At 42.8% G+C, this 20348-nt stretch overlaps 2 protein-coding genes across 9 annotated transcripts in view; one reads left to right on the forward strand and one right to left on the reverse strand.

Annotated features, from left to right (window-relative positions):
• The window catches only part of LOC133995838 (cytoplasmic dynein 1 intermediate chain 1), a 51365-nt gene extending 43365 nt beyond the window's left edge, over nucleotides 1-8000 (forward strand). For all 8 annotated transcript variants that reach the window (XM_062435318.1, XM_062435319.1, XM_062435320.1 and 5 more), the window contains 3 exons: nucleotides 2818-2958; nucleotides 5767-5892; nucleotides 7890-8000. In XM_062435318.1, coding sequence (XP_062291302.1) covers nucleotides 2818-2958; nucleotides 5767-5892; nucleotides 7890-8000 — 378 coding nt within the window. The remainder of the gene's footprint in view (nucleotides 1-2817; nucleotides 2959-5766; nucleotides 5893-7889) is intronic.
• A 1751-nt stretch (nucleotides 8001-9751) lies between these two features.
• Nucleotides 9752-20348, reverse strand: part of LOC133995930 (electrogenic aspartate/glutamate antiporter SLC25A13, mitochondrial) — a 46212-nt gene continuing 35615 nt past the window's right edge. Inside the window, 5 exon segments of the mRNA XM_062435440.1 lie at nucleotides 9752-9935; nucleotides 10973-11063; nucleotides 11764-11922; nucleotides 15518-15656; nucleotides 19167-19307. Coding sequence (XP_062291424.1) covers nucleotides 9752-9935; nucleotides 10973-11063; nucleotides 11764-11922; nucleotides 15518-15656; nucleotides 19167-19307 — 714 coding nt within the window.

Below are 20348 nucleotides of genomic sequence, written 5' to 3' on the forward strand. Positions count from 1 at the left end.
ACGGTTCAAAAAGGCCGTCACACAGAAGTCTGCTGATGTTTTTACACTCAGCGGTGCAAATATTGTGGTTAGTGAAATCATTTAGAGTCGGCCAGAGTCTGAAGACGTCGCGACAGCTGGGAGTGGGTTTATGATTGTGCATAACTTGAACCGTCTTGCTCTCTTGACCCCAAAACCAGCATCTACTAAGTGATTGGATGAAGCATAATCATTCCACTTTTGCTCTCTTAAGAACTTAATTAAAGGGCTCGATCGCTGTCAGTTCAGGTGATTGTTAATGAGTGTGGATAATATTCCAGATGAGTGTCTGCACAGATTTGGAAAAGAGAAAATTAGATTGTAGTCTTCATCTCCAGTTGAGGGTTTTGCCCCGTGTGCTCTTGTGAGACATTTCTAGTTAGAGGACATCTTCTTAATCACCTCGGGGTGTTGTTATTAAATCTGGTGTGAAGTTAATAAGCCAGCGTGATGTTTGTGATGCAGACGCAGCCGAGATGGGACCAGCAAAGACTCTTTGGATCTCTCTGCAAGGCAGAGCGATGAGAGATTGAATTTGAAGTCGGGACACGCAGAAAAGTTAGTCATCTGTTCATCCATTTTTCTACACATGCTTAACTATTCAGAGTCATGGGCATACCTAGACATGATGTCAATAAACTGGCATTGCACTGTGATGTTTACAGTCAGTATCCAAGTGTATCAGTGATGCTTTTCCAGTTCAAACGCGCTAGAAGCTCCCCAGCTTCTCAGCACAGGAAAGATAATGACAGTTACTTCACTTGCGGCGCCACAAGGATTAAGCTTCATTTTCAGATTAGTTTTTAAGACTCGCTACTGCAGATTATTTACTGAAATCACCTTCTGTAAGAATGGTAGATTACGCTCAGACTACAGTAAAATAGTAGTTTAGATTTTGAACAGTCAGGAGACACAAGGAGGACTTTGTTCGTCTCATCCTGTCTCCCAAGTGATGTATCGCTTGAATTGTCGGAGCAAATAAGTGAAGGATTTCATAAATCAGTTTAAATAATAAACTCGGGGTTACGAAACGCTGTCAAGTTAGTGGCTGAGTAAACGAGTGAAGACACGCGGACTTAAAACAAGAAGACGGAGAGCGATTACATAAACAGGGATCACTCAGCTGATCGAATGCTGAAAGCGTGAGATGGAGATAAACGACCTCTGCCGTCACCTCGTCGGCTGGTCCGATCAAGGCTCGAAATTGGCTCTGTTCATTCATCTTTTACGCAGGCATCGCAGCCTTTAAGAAAAAACGTGGAGTGACAGATAACAGTGATGAGGAAAAAAAAGAAAAGGAATGAGAGAGAGACCGCATTCTTTCATTTGCTCCTCCAGCCAACCTGTCTCCTCTCCACGACCCCGCCCACTCTACCTGTCAGGAATGCAGTTTGTGAGCGTTTGGAGTTTGGGATATATATGTGTGTTTGAGATGGACAAACACACATATATATTTGTATTAACCTTTATACACATTATAGCAAGAAAATCAAACCTCTTGGATGAGTGGAGAGTCTGTAAGAACTGAAATATTTATAGATACTCTGATTTTTTTTCTTTTTTTTTGTAAAGGTACATTCAGATTCCTTATTCATTTTGCCTTTTTCAGCAGCAGTGAGTGCAGCTCAGGGTCAAAGGTCAACAAATTTGCGCTTTCAGCACAGTGTAGAACTGTCACCAATTAACACACAACATAGACACTAATGGAGGAGGTGTGTGCTGGTTACACTTCAGATGACCTTTACTCATAATTTAGACTAAACTGACTTATGTAATTGTCCTCACCATACTCCTCTTGTCATGTGGTCTTCAGTTTACAAGAGTAGAGAATACAATTATTACAGATCTATCAATATTATATTATATGGTTTGTCCACCAGAGAGCACTGACAAGTTTTTTTTCAGCTGTTAAATATACCCACTCAGTACACATCATAGTTAAAGTTTTTTTTGAAAAACAAATTTAAGAGATCCTTGTCAAAAATGTTTGTTTTATGGTCTACAACTGGTCTGCGTTTATGTAACACCTTTATCCAAAGTTCTTCAGAATTTGCCTCATTCACTCACAGCAGCGAGCATCTGGAACAATTTGGGATTCGGCGCTCAAGGACGCTTCCACGTGTGGACAGGAGGGGTCAAACATGCGATCAATGGACGACCCGCTCTACCTGCTGAGCCACAGTCGCACCACGTGTGTTTTTGTCCATCTGTCACAACCTTTTTACTTTTTTTTTTTAACTCTCAAATGTCAATATCGGTCACCAAATATCCAGCTTCTGTCAGACTCCACACCCACATCCTAATGCCAGAGCGTCTTCCTCTCTGTCCACCCCTCCTCTTCCTCCTGTTTCCCATCCCTCTCTCTCTCTCTCTTTCGCTCTCAGACAGCTGTTGTGTTGAGGTTACAGTACACCTTGTGGAGGGGCCCTCCCTTTCATCTCTCCCAGCGGTTTTATGGCGCTGTGTGAATGTGCGAGGCTTTTTAATTAGGCTCTGCACCCAGACAGGCCCCAAGGCTGAGGCAGCGCCACTCTGTCTGAAGCTCGCTCACTCCCTCTCTCCATTCCTTCTCTCTCTCTCTCTCTCTCTCTCTCTCTCTCTCTCTCTCTCTCTCTCTCTCTCTCTCTCTCTCTCTCTCTCTCTCTCTCTCTCTCTCTGTCTTTCCTTTCTATCTCTAGTGTGTCATCTACTATAATCCCTCACTCTCTCTCTTTCTCTCTCTCTCTCTCTCTTTCTCTTTCTCTCTCTTTCTCTACAGCTCTGCTTCACACCATCATAAACCTTTTCTTTGTCTTTCAGCACAACAAGCCTCTGTACTCTTTTGAGGACAACGCTGACTATGTGTATGACGTCATGTGGTCGCCCGTGCACCCTGCGTTGTTTGCTGCCGTGGACGGCATGGGCCGCCTGGACCTTTGGAACCTAAACAACGACACTGAGGTGTGTGTGTGTGTGTGTGTGTGTGTGTGTGTGTGTGTGTGTGTGCGTGCAAAGGTGGGTGAATAAAGGTCATCATGGGTGTGTTTTCTATGTCATCTCTTTGTGTGTTGATGTGTGTTTGGTGTCCTCAGGGCCTGTCGCTGGGCCTCAGCCGAACCACACAGCCAAACACCCAAGCCTTTCCCTCCCATAAATCGCACCCCTCCACCCCACCCCTTCTCACACACACACACACACCAACCCCTCCACATCCCTTCCCTACACACACACACACACACACACACACACACAGACACGATTCAAGATTCCCCTGTGGGCGTTTCCCACAGCCCTCGCTTTAAATCAAACTTGGGTGACATCTCCTCATCCCCGGCTCCCATCCAGCCGTCCCGCCAAACATTCCTACAACCTCCGTCCAACGTTCAGGCAACCTCGGGACCCCACCATCCTGTCCCGTCTCCCTCCCACATTCTGTCCCATCAGTGAAATGCGCACATGTGCAGGAGACCACGAGCAGCGAACCCCAGCCCTCACAGTCCGCAGTCCCATGCTGGAGTCGAAAGATGATTAAAAAAAGAAAGTTCAGGCCCGGGGTTGAGTTTCTCAGTGCTGCATTTATTTTGAGATGAGTGCATTTGAGGCCAGTGAATGATAGATCATCTCACTGTTCAGTTCAGTGACATTCGCTTGTTTGCTTTCTTGCAGTGAGTTGGTGGAGTCGATTGATACCACTCTCAGGTCTGTACACTAAGCTGCAGTTGACTTAGCTTAGCATAAAGACTGAAAACAGAAGGAAACATCTATCACTGTATCCAAAGGTAACTCATTAACATGACAAATTGGTTGTTTTACTTCGGGTTACATGACGAACTATTTCTTGGCCGGGAGCAGCCCATTCCTACAAACAGCTGCTAATGCTGATGCTAAGCTAAGCGAATTGTCTGCCTCATATTTAAACAGGGAGACAGGAAAAGTGGCACGACTCTTCTCATCTAACTCAAGAGGATGAATAAGCCTGTTTCTCAAAGTTGAGCTAATCCGTTAAAGAAGAAAAAGTTGCTCTTTAGTGAGGATATAACTTCAGCTGTGAGTGTGGAAACCATACTTTATCACAGCTGAGATGGGGGGAGTGGATACCGAACCTTTGATCACTCCGGTAAATGCAGGGGATAAAAGGATACTCCATTCTCCGTCTCTCTTGGTTTCCATGGAGACAACACCCACAGTGCCTTCTACCTTAATACAAGTCTGCATCTCTAGAAATGCTCTCCCCCTTCTCTCGTAATTCTCTCTGACTCTCATTCTCAGTTCCTTGCAGCCCCAAAGCATTGTACACACATATATATATCATATATTATGAATCATCTTATCTCCCAGGATTTAATGTTACGTCCACTGCCTCATATCGTCTTTTCCCTCTGTTACTGTTCCAACCTCAACACTCCTCCACTCATCCTGTCTCTGACGCTGGGTCTTCCCTCTGCAGCAGGCACACAGATGACAAGTTTCCCATGGTCCCCCTCAACAGCGGCCTTTTCACCGACAGAGGAAGAGTTCATTACTGACGGTCTAACTCAGCTAACAATGTGCTTTATGAGAAACATTTGCTCAGACACACACACTCACTCACACACACACAAACGGATGTACCCAACACATGCACCCACATTCACTCACACAGTCTAATAGCAACAGACGTCCATTGTTGCCATCATATTAAAAACACACAGTCATAACGACATTAACGGAGCAGTGTGGCGCGCCTGGTTCTCATTTCCAGCACACACACACAGACACACACACACACACACACAGACATATACAGCCAATTGAAAGCGCTCAGTTCAGATCAACACTGAGTTCTGGAAGCTAGCAGGCTAATGGCAGTCAGTCTGTGGTTAGCACTGCTTTAAATACGCAGAAGCTCTGTGTGTGAGGCGACATGATGCCAAGGCCTCTGTCTCCACCGGTGACATGTGTCAGACTCCCCTGCCACATGTCAGCAACAGTTTATAGAAATGCTGCAGATGGTTTAAGGTTTTCAGAAAGGTGCAATACAGGCACTGGTGTTTACTAAGAAAAAAAAAAAGCATCAGCTCACCCACAACAGCAAATACGAGCATAGTCATTATACAGTAGGTGGCCTTATGTGTCCACGTTTGAATGAGAAGTTGTAAATTTGACAGCTATGTTTGTCTAACCTCCAGAGTATTTGGATAAAGTTCCCTTTTAATGCAGTAAAATGTGATCTGTAAATTGGACGATAATGGCATAATGCTCCCTCACTCCAATAAACAGTGAAAAGAATAGCTGAAACTGCAGTTAGATCATTAAATAAAGAATAAATAAAGACTCAGGGGACCACGGTGTGAGTGTAAATCTTTATTTCAGTAGATTTTGTTTAAGAATGTAATATCCAGTGAATTTGTGTGGTGGTTTTTGGAGGCAAAGCAGCTATTAAAAACACTTTTTTCCTGTAAGTGGCAGGCTGGGGGGTATCATTGTTTTTATGAATGCTTGAGAAGAGTTTATTAAGGTTTATGCGCCTCGTTAAAGGAATCACATATTATTTACACTTATTTTAAAAGTGAAACAATGTGCTGTTGGTCCTCTGGAAATTGCTCCTGAACAGGACTATCATATAGAAGGATTATATATCTCTATCTATGATTTGTTCCATTTACGGTAGATGTGTAATTTGCAGTTATGTAATCTGATTTACTGTATAGGTGGAAGTTGACAAGTGTGCAAAATTTGCTGTGACATTTATTATTTATCGTTTTGTTTACTTGTTGAATCCTCCACCAGGTGCCAACTGCCAGCGTGACTATCGAAGGTGCGTCAGCGCTCAACAGGGTCCGCTGGTCATCAGGAGGGAAGGAGGTGGCTGTGGGTGACTCAGAGGGCCGAGTCTGGATCTATGATACTGGAGAGGTACAGATAACCACCACATATATATACAATCCCTGTAAAGCACATTTAGTCTCTGAGCAGAATCTTTCACGGTAACCAGAAATAAGTGCAGAGTGAGCGCTCTGTGTTCTTAGGTATCATCTAATCAAAACAGAATAATACCTGTCACATTTTAAATAGTTTTGTACTGAGGTGTTTCTCATATTAAGTTAATATTTTGGCACCCTGCTCAGGATTTTCAAAAACACTCTTCTGAGAACATTGTTGTTAGATTTACTGTAAGCGCTGGGATGCGTGGAAGCGTGGGTTCTCGCGGGTGTAGTTTTCAAACAGTCGAGATTTAATTACACCCTCAGTGCCAAAAGCATGAGTGAACTACAATGATCAAAATGCATTGCACTGCCGGAATGAAGTTGTACTACGATAGATTGAGAGATTTTAGTATCTGAAATTTGAGTTACACTTCTTGCTAAATGAACATACATGTAACAACATGTAACATGATGGGAAACTGTGCTGTAAATAAAACTGATTGAATCAGGATTTTACAAATATACACTTGCTGCATCTTCAAAGTACAAACTGCACTGTGCTCTTCATGTTTCATGTATATTTGGTCCACTGACTTTGGTGAAAGACATGTTCTATAGACTAGAAATATAAAGTGCTTTTTTCTCCTCAGTAAAACCTCCACATGCACCACCAACGACCATTTTAGGTCTTTTAACCCTGTATGTTTACCCAACTGTCAGCATTTCCATGGATGTATGTGTTTGATTTTTTTCTCCTTCTTTCTTGTCCATGTAAAATGGCCTCCACATGACTCTGCCATCACCACAAAGCGGCCAACCACCCTGCCTGAGCCTGTATGTCCTCTCATGTTCGGAGGGATCTTTGGGCTCTGGTTAGGATCCCCATGTGAGGGTGCGCTAGCCTAGCCGCTCGGCTAAATTTAGCATCTTTTTTGTTGTGTGGTGAGTTGGAGAGCTCGGCTGAGCCGGTGGCCTCCACGCTGGGTTGATGGTAACAAAGAGTCATCAATAAAAGTGAGCATGGTTGAAAGGTTTTACGACTCCGAAAAGGAGTGTGTGTGTGTGTGTGTGTGTGTGTGTGTGTGTGTGTGTGTGTGGTGGGGGTATTTACTTCACTAGAAACTCACCCCCGCATATACTGTAGCTAAAACCAGGAACAGCATGTGAAGAAAGATGCCAACAATTTCATCCAGAGCGGTGCGGTGTGTGTGTGTGTGTGTGTGTCAAGTCAAACTAGTTTTCATTTTTAAAGTCCCAAATCACAACAGAAATTATCTCAGGGTTCTTTTCACATCTAGCAGATCTGCACTGTAGACCGAACATTCCCCCATGAGCAGCAAGCTCTCCTTTAACAGGAAGAAACGTGAAGCAGAACTGGGCTCTAGGTGGGCGGCCATCTGCCTTGACCGGTTGGGTTGAGAGAAAAAGGAGAGAGAGACACAGAAAAGCACAGCAGCCACACAGTGTGTGGTTTAATGCTGTTCAATGACATGAAAATGTTTGGGGCTTGCTGCTTTTTAAAGCCTGACAACACAGAACCCAGCAGTGTTTCTCCCACACGAGAGCCTCTTGTAGTCTGTTAAAGCACAGCTCATGCTGAAGCCACTCAGGCACCATATAGATGATGTTCTGGCAGAGCCCCCTGCTGTGGGGTCTGCCAGCTCTGTGGGGGGTTAGAGGGGTTCAAAATGGCAGCGTCCCTCCTCCTGGTTCCTGTTTAATTACAGCCTGGCCATGCAAAGCGGTTGCAGACAGCTTGGATGGTGGCCCCGGCTCCTGTCCCACTCACTGTGACTCCCACAGTGCACGACACTTGAAGAGGAACAACGTTGAGTTTGACAGCTCCTGTATTAGTTGTTCAGTGGGTGCGGCTCACATCACTGTCCTCTGTGGCGTTGCTCATAGAAAGCCTTTATGTCTTCATGCGTCCTCAGAGGTGTTTTTCAGATCATGATGTACTCGTATGTTTTTGATGTTTTCCTCCAGCTGTCCGTGGCCCACAGTGACGACTGGGCGCGCTTTGCCCGTACCCTGATGGAGATTCGTGCTAACCGGGCTGACGGCGAGGAGGAGGGGCCTATGGAGCTGGCGTCATAGACTCTGAACCAAAGTGGGGATGTGTGTGTGTGTGTGTGCGTGTGTGTGTGTGTGTGTGTGTGCGCGTGTGTGTATGTATGTATGTGAGGTGGGGGGGACTCAGATGCCCAGTGTGCTTTTATTGTTGTCACTATAGCATGTGCTTCTCACTCAGTTGTGTTTCTCCACCTCTTTGTTCATGGTTCTGTCTGATCCAAAACAAGACAGAGCGTACTGTAAATGCAGACTGTCTATTAATGGCTGAACTGTTGACTTCTACCCTTATTTATTTCTTCAACGACTTAAGGTGATGTGTTGCTTGCAACTCTTGAGCCTACAGTGAATAAAAGTGGCAGTCTTATAGCCTTATGAAGATATGTGTACTGTAATGATGCTTTGCACTACTTAAACAAAGCAGGGTCCATAGATTAGTCATTGTATTCTTGTTTACAAACTGTCACTTTCTGTTGTACTTCTTTTCTCTGTATTCTGCCTGCATGCAACACATTCCTGAAATATTCCAGATGCATAAACATGGAGTCGATATGGTGACGTTATCACACGGGGGGGGGGGGCTGCTTTATGTCAGTGTTTCGAGGTGTCAGAAGTTGAATCAAGTGGACAAGGGCAGTTTTGGCACTTTGTCTCCCGTTCTGAACCAGAGCTACAACTGTATATTCTTTCATGAACTGTAACAATGAAGAAGAGGTATATTGTGATGCAGAGAGCTCGCTGTTAAACCTGCTATGTTTGCTATTAAAGCGTCGCTGATCAACTGTTGTTCTTGCTTTTAATGAATCTCAGAAAGCCTACGTTCACTCAGAAGTTGATAACGCGAATAAAAACTCAAGCAGAGATCCGCTTTACTAATATAAGTTTCTCTTTACTCTCAGTACACATGTTGCTGCCATACGTACAGTAAGGCACGATTATTACACACCATATGTAACTCCTACATTCTCTGCGCTGTACAAGTTTAAATACTCATTCGGGACACACTACTGAAGTGCAGTCGATGTCAGCTGTTCCTCTCAGACATTGACACACCTGCACACATTTAGACCTGAAACCAAACATCTTACAACAGTAAACATTGTGTACAGTCAAGAGTGTTACACTGCGTCTTTACATTCAAGAATTTTTTGGTCATATATATTTGATCGAATAAGCACACGATTGAAAGAGCAACTCAGGATCAAAATAGCCATATAGATATGAAAATATGTCTCTATTCCTCATTTATACAGAAGTGCCACGTGTACGATCAAAGACAGCTATATGATCATATGACAGATGTGCTTTTGAATATAAAGCAGCCAAAGGAAGACACCAGAGAGTTATTAGATATTCCTTCTTGAGGAAAAAAAAGCAAGCAGTTAAGGTGTATTTCAACATCTGCCAGCCCTTCTGCTGCCTGTGTGCATATATACTGTACCAGTTGAACTGTATGAAAAACATAACTCAGTATAATGCAACTGAAAACAATGTCAATCAAAGGTGAATTAAAACAAATACTGCACAGATCCTACAAAGAGTTTATCTTTGTGTCGCCTGTGTTATTTGGCTCACTATTGCATCTGGTTTCATATAAACTAACAAATGTATGTTAAGAGAAAACATAATAAATTATTTTAAATAGTTAACTTAAAACACTGGTCTAGTTTGGTGTCTTTCATTGCCTCGTATATGAAAAACATTCCCTCTTTCTACTCTTTCTCACTCAACCCCCCCCCTTCTTGCCCCCAAATCTATGTCAAGACTAAGTGAGCGGTTCAGGGGGTGCTGGCGTTAGAGGGGTCCTCCGTCGGCACTGTGTAGCGAGGGAGATGGAGTCCAAACTTGCTCTCGATGCCAGCGAACGTGGCCACGGCCAACCTGAAGCCTCCGATGTGGTCTGGGTTGGGCGCCGGCAGGCTGATCCGAGACTTGGGGGTGGGCTCTGAGCCAGCCGGTTTTCTGTGGTGTGGAGAGAGACAGAAAAGAAAGAAGGAAAGAAAGAGAGACGGAGGAGAGAGCCAGAGGCATGGCGGGAAACGAAGGAGGAAAAAAGGCGATGCAAGAAAGGAGTTGGAAGGAAGGTGAGGAGCGGTGGAGGAAAAGAGGAGAGTGTGAAACAACATAAACACAGCACTAGATGTTATGTTAACCAAATAGAGGAGAGAGTGAGTTTTATTATGATTATTAAAATCTTAAATTTTACCGCAGAAATAAACATCTTCATAGAAAAATCTTGAGTTGGACAGTTTGCATTTTTCCCACAAAGCAGAACTAAATCAAATCCCTCATTGATTTCACGCAAGGCTCTGTGATTCGCTGCCAACACGGACAGCAAAGGAGCACAGATCAACTCCAAACCACACCGAATATTCACTGGATCTGCCACTGATTTTGTTTCACTGTGAGCCGCTCACATAGAGAAAAGCAGCTACATGAAAAAGTAACGAGCCCACAATCTCGGCTGTCCATTAAAAGAAGCATTTTGAGAGGTTCACCACCTCTATTCTCTGCTGGACCTTTTTAACTTCACAGAAGCAGTGAATTATTCCTGAGTGTGACCTATTTTCTGGCGGAAAATTAGCTTGTTTCAATTCCAGAAGTGGAGAAAGTACGTGTGGACGTCAAATGGGTGCTGCCTGCCCTGATCACGGCGCGGTGAAATTCTTGAGTTTGAGAAAATTGTTACATCCAGAGCTTTGAGCGAGGGCTTCAGTCTGTCAGCTAATGTGCTCAAAAATTATTTTTGGTCTTGCAGCATTTCTTTCTCTGGCAGAGGAGGGTGGACACCCACCAAGAGCGCTTATGTTGAAATGAACCCCTATTGTTCTACAAGGACCTGGTGGTCTTTGATAAAAAGGATGAATAATCTGCAGTCTTAAAACAGAAATGACTACAATCCAGCAGCAGAATTTTTTTAGAAAACGTTTACTGCAGTGTGGTTGACAGTAAACAGGCAACAAAGGTGGAGAGAGAGAGAGAGAGAGAGAGAGACTTACTGTCCTCCAAAGTCGACATATAACCAGCGCTGCAAGAGCTCATAGGTCACCAGGGTCACACCAAACTGGGGCGAAGATCGAAACACTCGAGCTGCAGGAAAGGATGGAAATCTGTTCATTCAAAGTTATAAAGACTCTCATCTACACAAACAATAATCAAGAGGTACAGGTTTGGTTGGGGGGGGGGGGGGGGGGGGGGGGGATTTAAATGTTCTTCTTTTGGACTGATCTGATTGAACATCCAATTTATAATATTTTAATATAAAAACACTGTAAATCTCTGTATTGTTAATTTAAAATTTAAAGTTAAATCCTGTTCAGTCTCTCAGATACAAACTCAATACTTGATATTATGGATAATGTTTAGTGTCTTCACAGTCCTTCACTATTATATATTTGCCTAATATCCAAATCTTGCATATTTTAGAAAAATATTAACTGTAAATAAAAAATATACAAAAAATATATATTTTTCATATCAAAAATAGGCAATGAAAGTGGAATTACTATTACTACTATTACTATATTCAGTCCTGAGTACTGCCTGCAGTCTTCACCTCAATCTGCATACTGACCTAACAACCTGCAGCAATAACGTACTGTCACCTGTGTGTAGCCTGAGAGATTATTGCTCGGTGCACGGTGATGAGTGAAGGTGACATGTGACCGTATCAAATAAAACTGAGACCATAAGGAGTTTGAAATGTGTGCAAATGATGCCTTTGTGTATGTAGTTGTACACAGTTGACTCTTCGATATGACACTTTATCATCACATGTCAGCAAATGTACCTCCAGCTCCTTTCCAAAAAGCTCGGGGTCCCTCTTCTCTGAGAATCTTCCAGAAGCAGTCCACCAGGCCGCTGTAGGTGGTCTGGCCGGCACGTGCTGCCACCTGTAGCCTGGTCTTGATCACGTCTGCCGGGGTCACCAGAGAGGCCGCTGGCATGCCTGAGGAGAAGAATGCACGAGTTGTTTACTTGTGTGACACTTTTTTTCTTCTTTTTTTTTATAGCAAGTCTGATGTGTTTGATTCTAAATAGAGCAAACGTTTAAAATCAGCCCCCAACAAATGAGATGATTTGTAGAAAGCAGCCGTCAGCGATCTTGCATATCATCGTAAAATGCATCTGATAGAGTGGTTTTATCATTCTTTGTTTGCTCTTTAAAACACGTCGTCTTGGATCTTGACCATCTTGCAGCAAGTCCGCCGCGTACATACACTATACACAAGTAGGGGCCAGTTCCTATCACTTCACCATCAACCAATCCATACCACCAGCGAGGCCATTATTTAATCTCTACCTTTTCTCTTCCTTTCCTCTCTCTCCCACTTTTCTTACAGCCGTTTGAAAGGGGCCAGACAATGGACGGTAATGAGAGCAATGCACACTGTGCCCCGTGTGCCTGTGAAAGTGACTGGCTGACTGAAGGGAGTGACTGCAAAGCCCCCACTCCATCCACTTCAGCCATGAATGGGCTCAATCATTGATGGCTCGGTCATTACCATCAACTGCCCTCTTGACGATTTACTCTGACTTCTTGGTTTTTGTGGCCGCCAAACGAGCTATTCAGCGGGCCTGATCAACTCAGCATTAGGTAGCCGACTGGCACCCGGTGGAGACTGACCACCTGCACTGAACTCAAGAGAGGAGAGGAGAGGAAGTAGAAAGTAGAGGAGAGGAAAGGAGTGAAGAGAGAGGAGAGGGAAGGAGAGGAGAGGAGAGGAGTGAAGAGGAGAGGAGAGGAGAGGAAAGGAGAGGAGGGGAGAGGAGTGAAGAGGAAAGGAGAGGAGTGAAGAGGAAAGGAAAGGAGAGGAGAGGAAAGGAGAGGAGTGAAGAGGAAGGAGAGGAGAGGAAAGGAGAGGAGTGAAGAGGAAAGGAGAGGAGAGGAAAGGAGAGGAGTGAAGAGGAGAGGAATGAGGATGTTTGACGTGTTCCTGGTATGTGCATAACATGTTTATGTTCAGCTCTGTTGTCTTTGCTCTGGCTCTATTTATGCATCTTCTTGAAACTTGTGTATTAGGACACTGAGAACCAGAACAAAACAAAGTTGAATTCCTTGCATGTGTAAACATATTTGGACTATAAATCAGATTCCGATGTTTTCTGTGGTTTTTGACATGCAACAGAAAATAGTTGGAAATGGAGACAAAAGAAAGTTTAAAAGAACAAGCGACCTGAAGTGAGCTAGTGTAGAAACTCTGAACCTCCAAAGATTTAAACAAAGTGGATACTGCAGAATAATTTATGGAGTCTTTTAAAACAGGAAACTGATTCATGCTAAGGATACCTTATATATATGAATAATTTGGTATTTCGTTTAATTTAAGCATTAAAAGTGTAGCCCTGAGATAAATCAATGGCTGCAACTAATTAAATAATGAATTAACTAATGAATTAATTATTACTAATTATTTTCGTGAACAATTAATCTGTGGATAATTTTTCTTGATTAGCTCGTTGTTTGTCTAAAAAATGTCACAAAAGTGTGAAAGATTCCCAACATGATTTCCCAACATGATGTCTACAACAGTTTAAGACCTAAAAATGTTCCTTTTACAGAACAGAAAAAAAGCAAATACTCACATTTTTAAAACTGGAGAACCAAATAGTTTTCAATATATTCATTTCTCGAAGGTGTCTTAAACAATTGATCAATTATTATTATCAACTATTAACATAATATGCAATATATGCAAATCAACATATGCAGACTGATTTCTGTGAATCAACAAACTGATTAATTGACTAATTGTTTCAGCTCTATGTGGCTAAAATCCAAACTTTATTTGGTGTGGTTCAAATATTTGACCTGCCAGCTGTTCTACAGTAAAGGTAGGTCTTCTGTCTGGGCACCATTAATAATATTTATAACAGATTTTACGTTAATGTGGCCAGTAGTTGTTGGCATGTTGACGAAGGAACAGACTTAACAAGACTTATATTCCTCACACCCCACAGCCAATAAAGCCGAAAACTCCCTACATGATTCTTATTCTCTTTATGGGAGGGCTAATGCGAGTTAGAGATGGCCAACACTATGTTCTTCACAGACCAGAGCAATGCCTGACTAAATAATGCTGAACAAACTCAGCATGTAATTCAATTTCCTGTGCTGACTGTAAAACACTAATTGCCAGAATGCTGAAACCGCTGATAAATACATGTGAAAGGAGGATGATAAATGTGTCGATGTAATGAAAAAAATAAAGAAATCATGGAGCTGGTTTCAGCTCGGAGTCTGTGGGCCGTGGCTGCCAGTCTTGTGGTGAGAAACCAAAGTAAAAAATGAAGGAGGGAGAAAAAATGTATGATTTTTCCGTGTTGTGCCATGCCTCGGCGTCAAAAAGAGAGTGCTGCCGCTGACACATCTCTGAGGAAAATAGAAATATTTTAATGCAAATGTTCAAAAGCCTGTTATTAATGTTTTCTTTAGGATAAATCAAGTATTAGAACATATATATGCACAAATAGCACAAACAGGACTGTATACATTTTTACATGCATAAAGTATGCACACCACAGTTTGTGTCAGTGTGTGTGCTTGCATGCATGCGTGTATGTGCATGTACAACATATTAGGATTGGAAAGCCTCCCTGCCGGCCTGGTTGGCAGGCATCTGAGGCGCTTCCCTGCTGCAGGGCTCCAAAACCTCAGTCCCCCAATCACTGAGCAGCGCTCTAATTAGCAGCTACCACCATGGAGCCTGCGGTCAGGGGCTGCCTGGCTTCCAAACTCAGAGCTCTGCTACTGTAACTGCAGCCTGTGGAGGTCTGAGGCGAGAGCAGAGTGAGACCTGCTCTCACACTTTGTTCCAAACATTTCTTTTCATGAACTTCAAGGCTCTGCTGACCTCCTCAGGGACTGAAGCTGACTTTGGTTCACTAGGGACGGTCAGATATTTTACATGCCAAAATGCTTGTTTTCAAGAGAAAGTTATTGCCATAACCTACAAGTGTGTAGGTGACCTGCCTGAGAGAGGAAATGAGTTGTGATTCTGTGATTCTCTCAGATTGTTTCATTTGTAACAAAAAAAGGGAAAAAAGAATAAAAGGTCAAACATAAATTGATACCTAATATGAAATTCCACTTTGTCTATCTAACCCCACAAATATATAAACACTTAATTTTTCATATCACACAAGTTGATAATTTAATAGCCCGCTGCTATTGGTAAGAATCAAATGTCAAGAGGAAAAATGCATATTTCCATAGTGCTTGCTCAGAAATGTTTGATGGATAAAGTTCATATTCAGAGTAAAAAACAAGAACTATTTACTTTTACCATTGAAAAAAATAGGAGGCATTTTACTAGTTTTCTTCTTATTCTTGTGTACATAATTCAGGATTTAATCACTACTCTGAACGACATCTCAGAAAACACACAAAGGTACTTTTGATTTTGATTGTTATCCAAAGATCCCGCAGGTACAATTCTGATGTTATTTGGGAATTTCAGACTCCCCGCTACATTTAAGCTTGATTAAACTTCTCTATCCCTTGACAGCTGAAGTGTAAAGGCGCGAGGGGTCAAGTGTTTTACCTGCCAGAGCTCCAGCAAGCAGCATCTTGGCTGGCCCTATCCGCCCATCCTCATCAGAGAAGTAAGTCTTGCCGTGAGCGTAGCAGGGGAAGTAAATGGCTGAGAAGGGGATGTCCCGCAGGAAACAAGCTTTGGAACCCTGGAGAACAACAAAAAGAGATATTTCAGATCATATTATTAGAATGGGAATTGAACATTCAGAAAGAGAAAACAAAGACAAAAAGGAAAAGGTAGCAGAGGAAAAGTGATGGAGCTAGGGGGATTCAGACCTTGACTGCTGGCAGGGCTCTTTAAAAGATGAATCGTTTTTTCATGCAACAATATGAAACATCAACTGTCCAGATGCTCAAATGCAAAAAGGACCTGCTTCCAAAAGACTGATGGAACTCTTATATGAAATATCAACCACAACATGCCAAAAAACACGTGTCTCTGTGTGCAAACGCTCCATATGTTGTCCTCAGCAGCAGGTGAAGTAGGCAGCTCCAAAACCAAGGGGGAAAAAAAAGATCGGCTGACTGAAATAAATCTAGGGATGGGGAGAGGAGAAGAAGAAGATGGATCCTTGTCTGCCACTGTAAACAACACTATATCATCAAGACTATTTAGTTTCCCGATGCATTTCAAGCCTGTTGGCCCGTTGCCACCTTCTTGATACAGTAACTACAGTCAACAGAAAGCGTTTAAAGAGCTGGGCAGGGTCTCCCCATTTTGGACAGGCTTCATTTAACTCCTGTGGGATAATCCTTTGGTTCCTACACAGACACACACGCGCATGCACGCACTCACACCCACACACACACACAAACACACACAGGATTGGCAGATACCTGGGCTATCTCTTTCCCTCTCTTTCCTCTGGCACTTCTTGTCTGCCTGTCCCTCTTGTTCGCTGGCTGAGGCCCGAGTGCTGCTGAAAGCTGGGAGATTCTATCGTGGCGGGACAGACAAGCAGCGTCACAGAGACTGGGAGCAGCAGCCTTAATATTAGGGTAATGGTGTTGGGTTGTGTTGGGTAATGCACTGGCAGAATGGACCCAGAGAGAGTATGCAAATATGCCCACGTGAATCCTTTCGTACCAACATGACATGCATAACTTTTCGTTCAGTGAGAAGAGACAAAATGCGAAAACTATCTACAAATTCACATCTCTGATTAACTTCTGCACATGATTTCGATTTAAACTTGACTTTATATTCATGAAACATCATCTGGATCCATATTCCTACAATGACAACTTTCCCCCAGTGATGAATGGTGGCGCTAGAGTGTCAGCCACCCTACCAGCCGGTAGCTCCACCAGCGGAGGGTGAGCGTCAGGATAATTACCCTGACAAAGGCAGCTCTGTGCCTGGGTGCAGCCCCTCCGGAGCCAGCCCGTCTGGGGCTTTTGCAGGCTGGAGCTCGTCTCCTCCCCTCCTCCCCACCTCCCCACCACCACCGCCAACACTGCTACGGCTTTCTCAATGCACTTTGTCTCCTCTCCGTGCACGCTGCAGAAGACGAGCGCAAAAGTGTGTGTGTGCAAGAACATGCACACTATTAAACACACACTCTTGCGGGTAGCGCAGCACTGAGCAGCATTCTCACAGACAGTTGAATGGAGACAATAGTTATATGGACATGCACACAAGCGCACACATATACATATACACACACACACACACACACACACACACACACACACACACAGGAACAGGTCGGCAGGTAGACGAGACAAGAGGAGACTCCACATACTTTTACAGCCTTGTTAACAAAACCAAAAGGTTTACATGAAAGTTGTCTGTGCTGACAGGTGGCCACACCAGCAGAGAGACAGAGACAGCACATAGACAAGCTGGGAAACATAAGAGTCCAGTGTTGTAAATAAGCAGCCAAAGATCGTTCTCTAATTAATCGTTCTCTAACAAAAATCATCTTACTTAAGTAAAATTAGGCAAATTAATACAACCACAGGTACGAGATTGACATTTTCACAGTTGATTGTGTTTACAGTTGAAGCAGAATCTCTCCTGCTAAGCTCCATTAAGACTAATTTATGTAATTTCATTAGACATTAGGCTCTGTTTCACCCTGAGGGCTGTCCTTGTCTAGCCAGTTAAGCTGCTAATGTTAGCGGTAGCCATAGCTCGTTCATTGATTCCTATAGCTCTTCTGTCTGATAGCAAATCCACAGCTGCATGTGTGTGTGTGTGTGTGTGTGTGTGTGTGTGTGTGTGTGTGTGTGTGTGTGTGTGTGTGTGTGTGTGTGTGTGTGTGTGTGTGTGTGTGTGTGTGTGAAAAATTACAGAAAAACTTGTCCTCATGTCAGCACTACCAAGAAAATATTTCTATTACACAACAGCATTGCTATATTAGCCACTAATATGACATTATAACCTTTCGTCCTTCCTTTACAATATGTTGGGTGCATAATATCACACTACCCTAATATGTTCAAACAGTACGCTGTAATTTTTACCCTGTGCCATTGAAAAATACCAATTATGGCAATTAAGGTTAAATACAGCTTTTAGCAGGAATTGTGCCTTTTCTTGTTCTTGAACAGAAGACCACGTGGAATTGTTGATTTAAATGATAGCTGATGTGGGGTAAGGTAATATGTATAATTGTGCAAATGTTAATATAAAAATCATATACGATTAAGTCATAATAGTTATAGAAATAATGGATTGTTGTGAAGTTGTGAAGCTGATGAAAATACAATACAGTGGATATTGGACGTCTGGCAACGATTTGACTATTACTGAGTAGAAACAAATCAAACATGAACTCAGGATAATGTACAATCTGTTTCGGCTTTGGGCTTAATCCAAGGTTGAACTTATCATTGAAAAGATAAATGCAATTTTCTTTTTAAATGGGAAACGACCTGAATGAAGTTATGTCAAATTTTCAAGTGTTTCGTCACCAAAAAAGTCAACGCCCAGTATCCTCCCAAATACCAAAAATGATGCTCTCCCCACATTTTTCTTCGTAACGAACTACATGTCACTGCCTCAGTATGAAAGGCCACCCTAAAGACTCTGGATTGGTTCATCAATGTCAGGTTTTTTTAACTCTAATTATTTCACCCAGTTTTAACAATGAGGCCTGCTTTGTAGGATAAAGTGCTGCTCTTCATTCTGCATACAATCTTGTGCAAATGAGCCGCTCTGGCACATTTAGTATGAAATGGGCGTTAGCATTAATATCCAATAACTTTAAACAATAACTCCAAAAAACGGCCACAGTAACATACATCAGAATAAGTGAAAATAACAACTAAGATGTAAATGTATTGTATGTAAAATATTGTAGAGATGTCTCTCTTGATTTATTGTATATTAATATTGCATTTAAATTTTATGTATTAAATGTAATGTCTTAAAAACTACATTCTGTGCGCTGATGGAAATCACACAATCATATGTTTTAAAATACTGCAGCAGTTTTAAACCTTAAAAAAAACTGAAACTCTGATGTGTGGTTCAGACACCGGGTCACACAGGTTATAACAATGAGTAACACAGCTCCATATCAGCAACCACTACGAGCTACATCAACAAATGACATGAGCCCATCAGTGCGATGGTTACATCAATGCATCTGGTTACATTGTGTGTGTGATGATTTATACATGCACTTTTTGACCTCAATGTTTCCCACCTTGTAAAGTCCAAAGAATCCAAGGTCTCTGATGACAGACAGGGCGCTGACCCTCGGCCCTGTGGTGATCTCTCCTGCCACCTGCAGACGGATCTTTACAATCTCCAGTGGATTGGTGAAGATCACCTGGGAGCCACCAGCCTGGAGGAACAGAGAGACAAAAAGAGATGAAAATGACTGACTTAAAAAAGAAAGAAACGGACTACACATACTCTATTTCAATATTTATTTCATCTGTTTAACGTGAGATTCCGTGTGTGTTGCCCTGAGCTCAACTGAAAAGAGGTATTCATTTCAACAAATGAATTAAAAAGAAACATTAATAAAATCAAGACTGAGTGAGACCAAGTGATGTAATTTCACAGTCGTGCAGCCTCAGCAAAACATCTGCAAAACAAACATGTAGAGAGGAGGAGAGTACAGGAGAGTGCCGGGAATCCAGCTGATGCAGTCAAGTCTGTCAGCTGTTTGTCTTCACCACACAGACCCTGCGGCGACTCTGACTTCTCTTTTTCTGTCCAACTGTCTTACTTTACACCATTCTCAAAACCTGTACTTGTGAAGGAAGGGCGACAGTACTGCTGCAAGTTCAGACTGGTTTCCTTGCCTTTCAGGTCGGCAGGGCTTTAAAGTATAAGAGGTGGCTGTGGTGGAGTTGTGGCAAGACAAACGCTTAACTGTGTCTCGTCCGGGAACTTGACAGCATTTCCAGAATTCTTCTAGATACTGGGCAATTTTTACAATGTTTGAAGACGTTTTACTGGTGGGATTTGTCTGTCTCCAATTTTCCTTTTTCATCGTCTCAGTCTCTTCCTCTGCCATCTTTGGAGTATTGTCTCTCTTTCTGTCACTCTTTCTTTCTTTGACCTCATCTCAAATGATCTCTCTCATCTTCTCTAATATTGTCTCTCTCTCGCTACGGTTGCCAGTGGTTACTGTAGCTACACGCAAAAGGGCAGCACATCGCAATTAGATAGCAATCGGTTGCCATGGCACCATCCCTGTCTTAAATAGGCCTGGTCTGTTTGTTGTTGTTTCTCTCCCCCCTCTCTCCTCCTTCTTTCGCTTCGTTATGAATGATGGATTGTGTTCATCGACTCATGCCTTACGGGAAGGCATCAAGCTCCAATCTGCAACATGGGCAATTTTTATTTTTTTTTGTTGCTAAAAGTCCCCTCAGTT

This window comes from Scomber scombrus, chromosome 16, assembly GCF_963691925.1.
Source record: "Scomber scombrus chromosome 16, fScoSco1.1, whole genome shotgun sequence".
NCBI classification, from domain to species: Eukaryota; Metazoa; Chordata; class Actinopteri; order Scombriformes; family Scombridae; genus Scomber; species Scomber scombrus.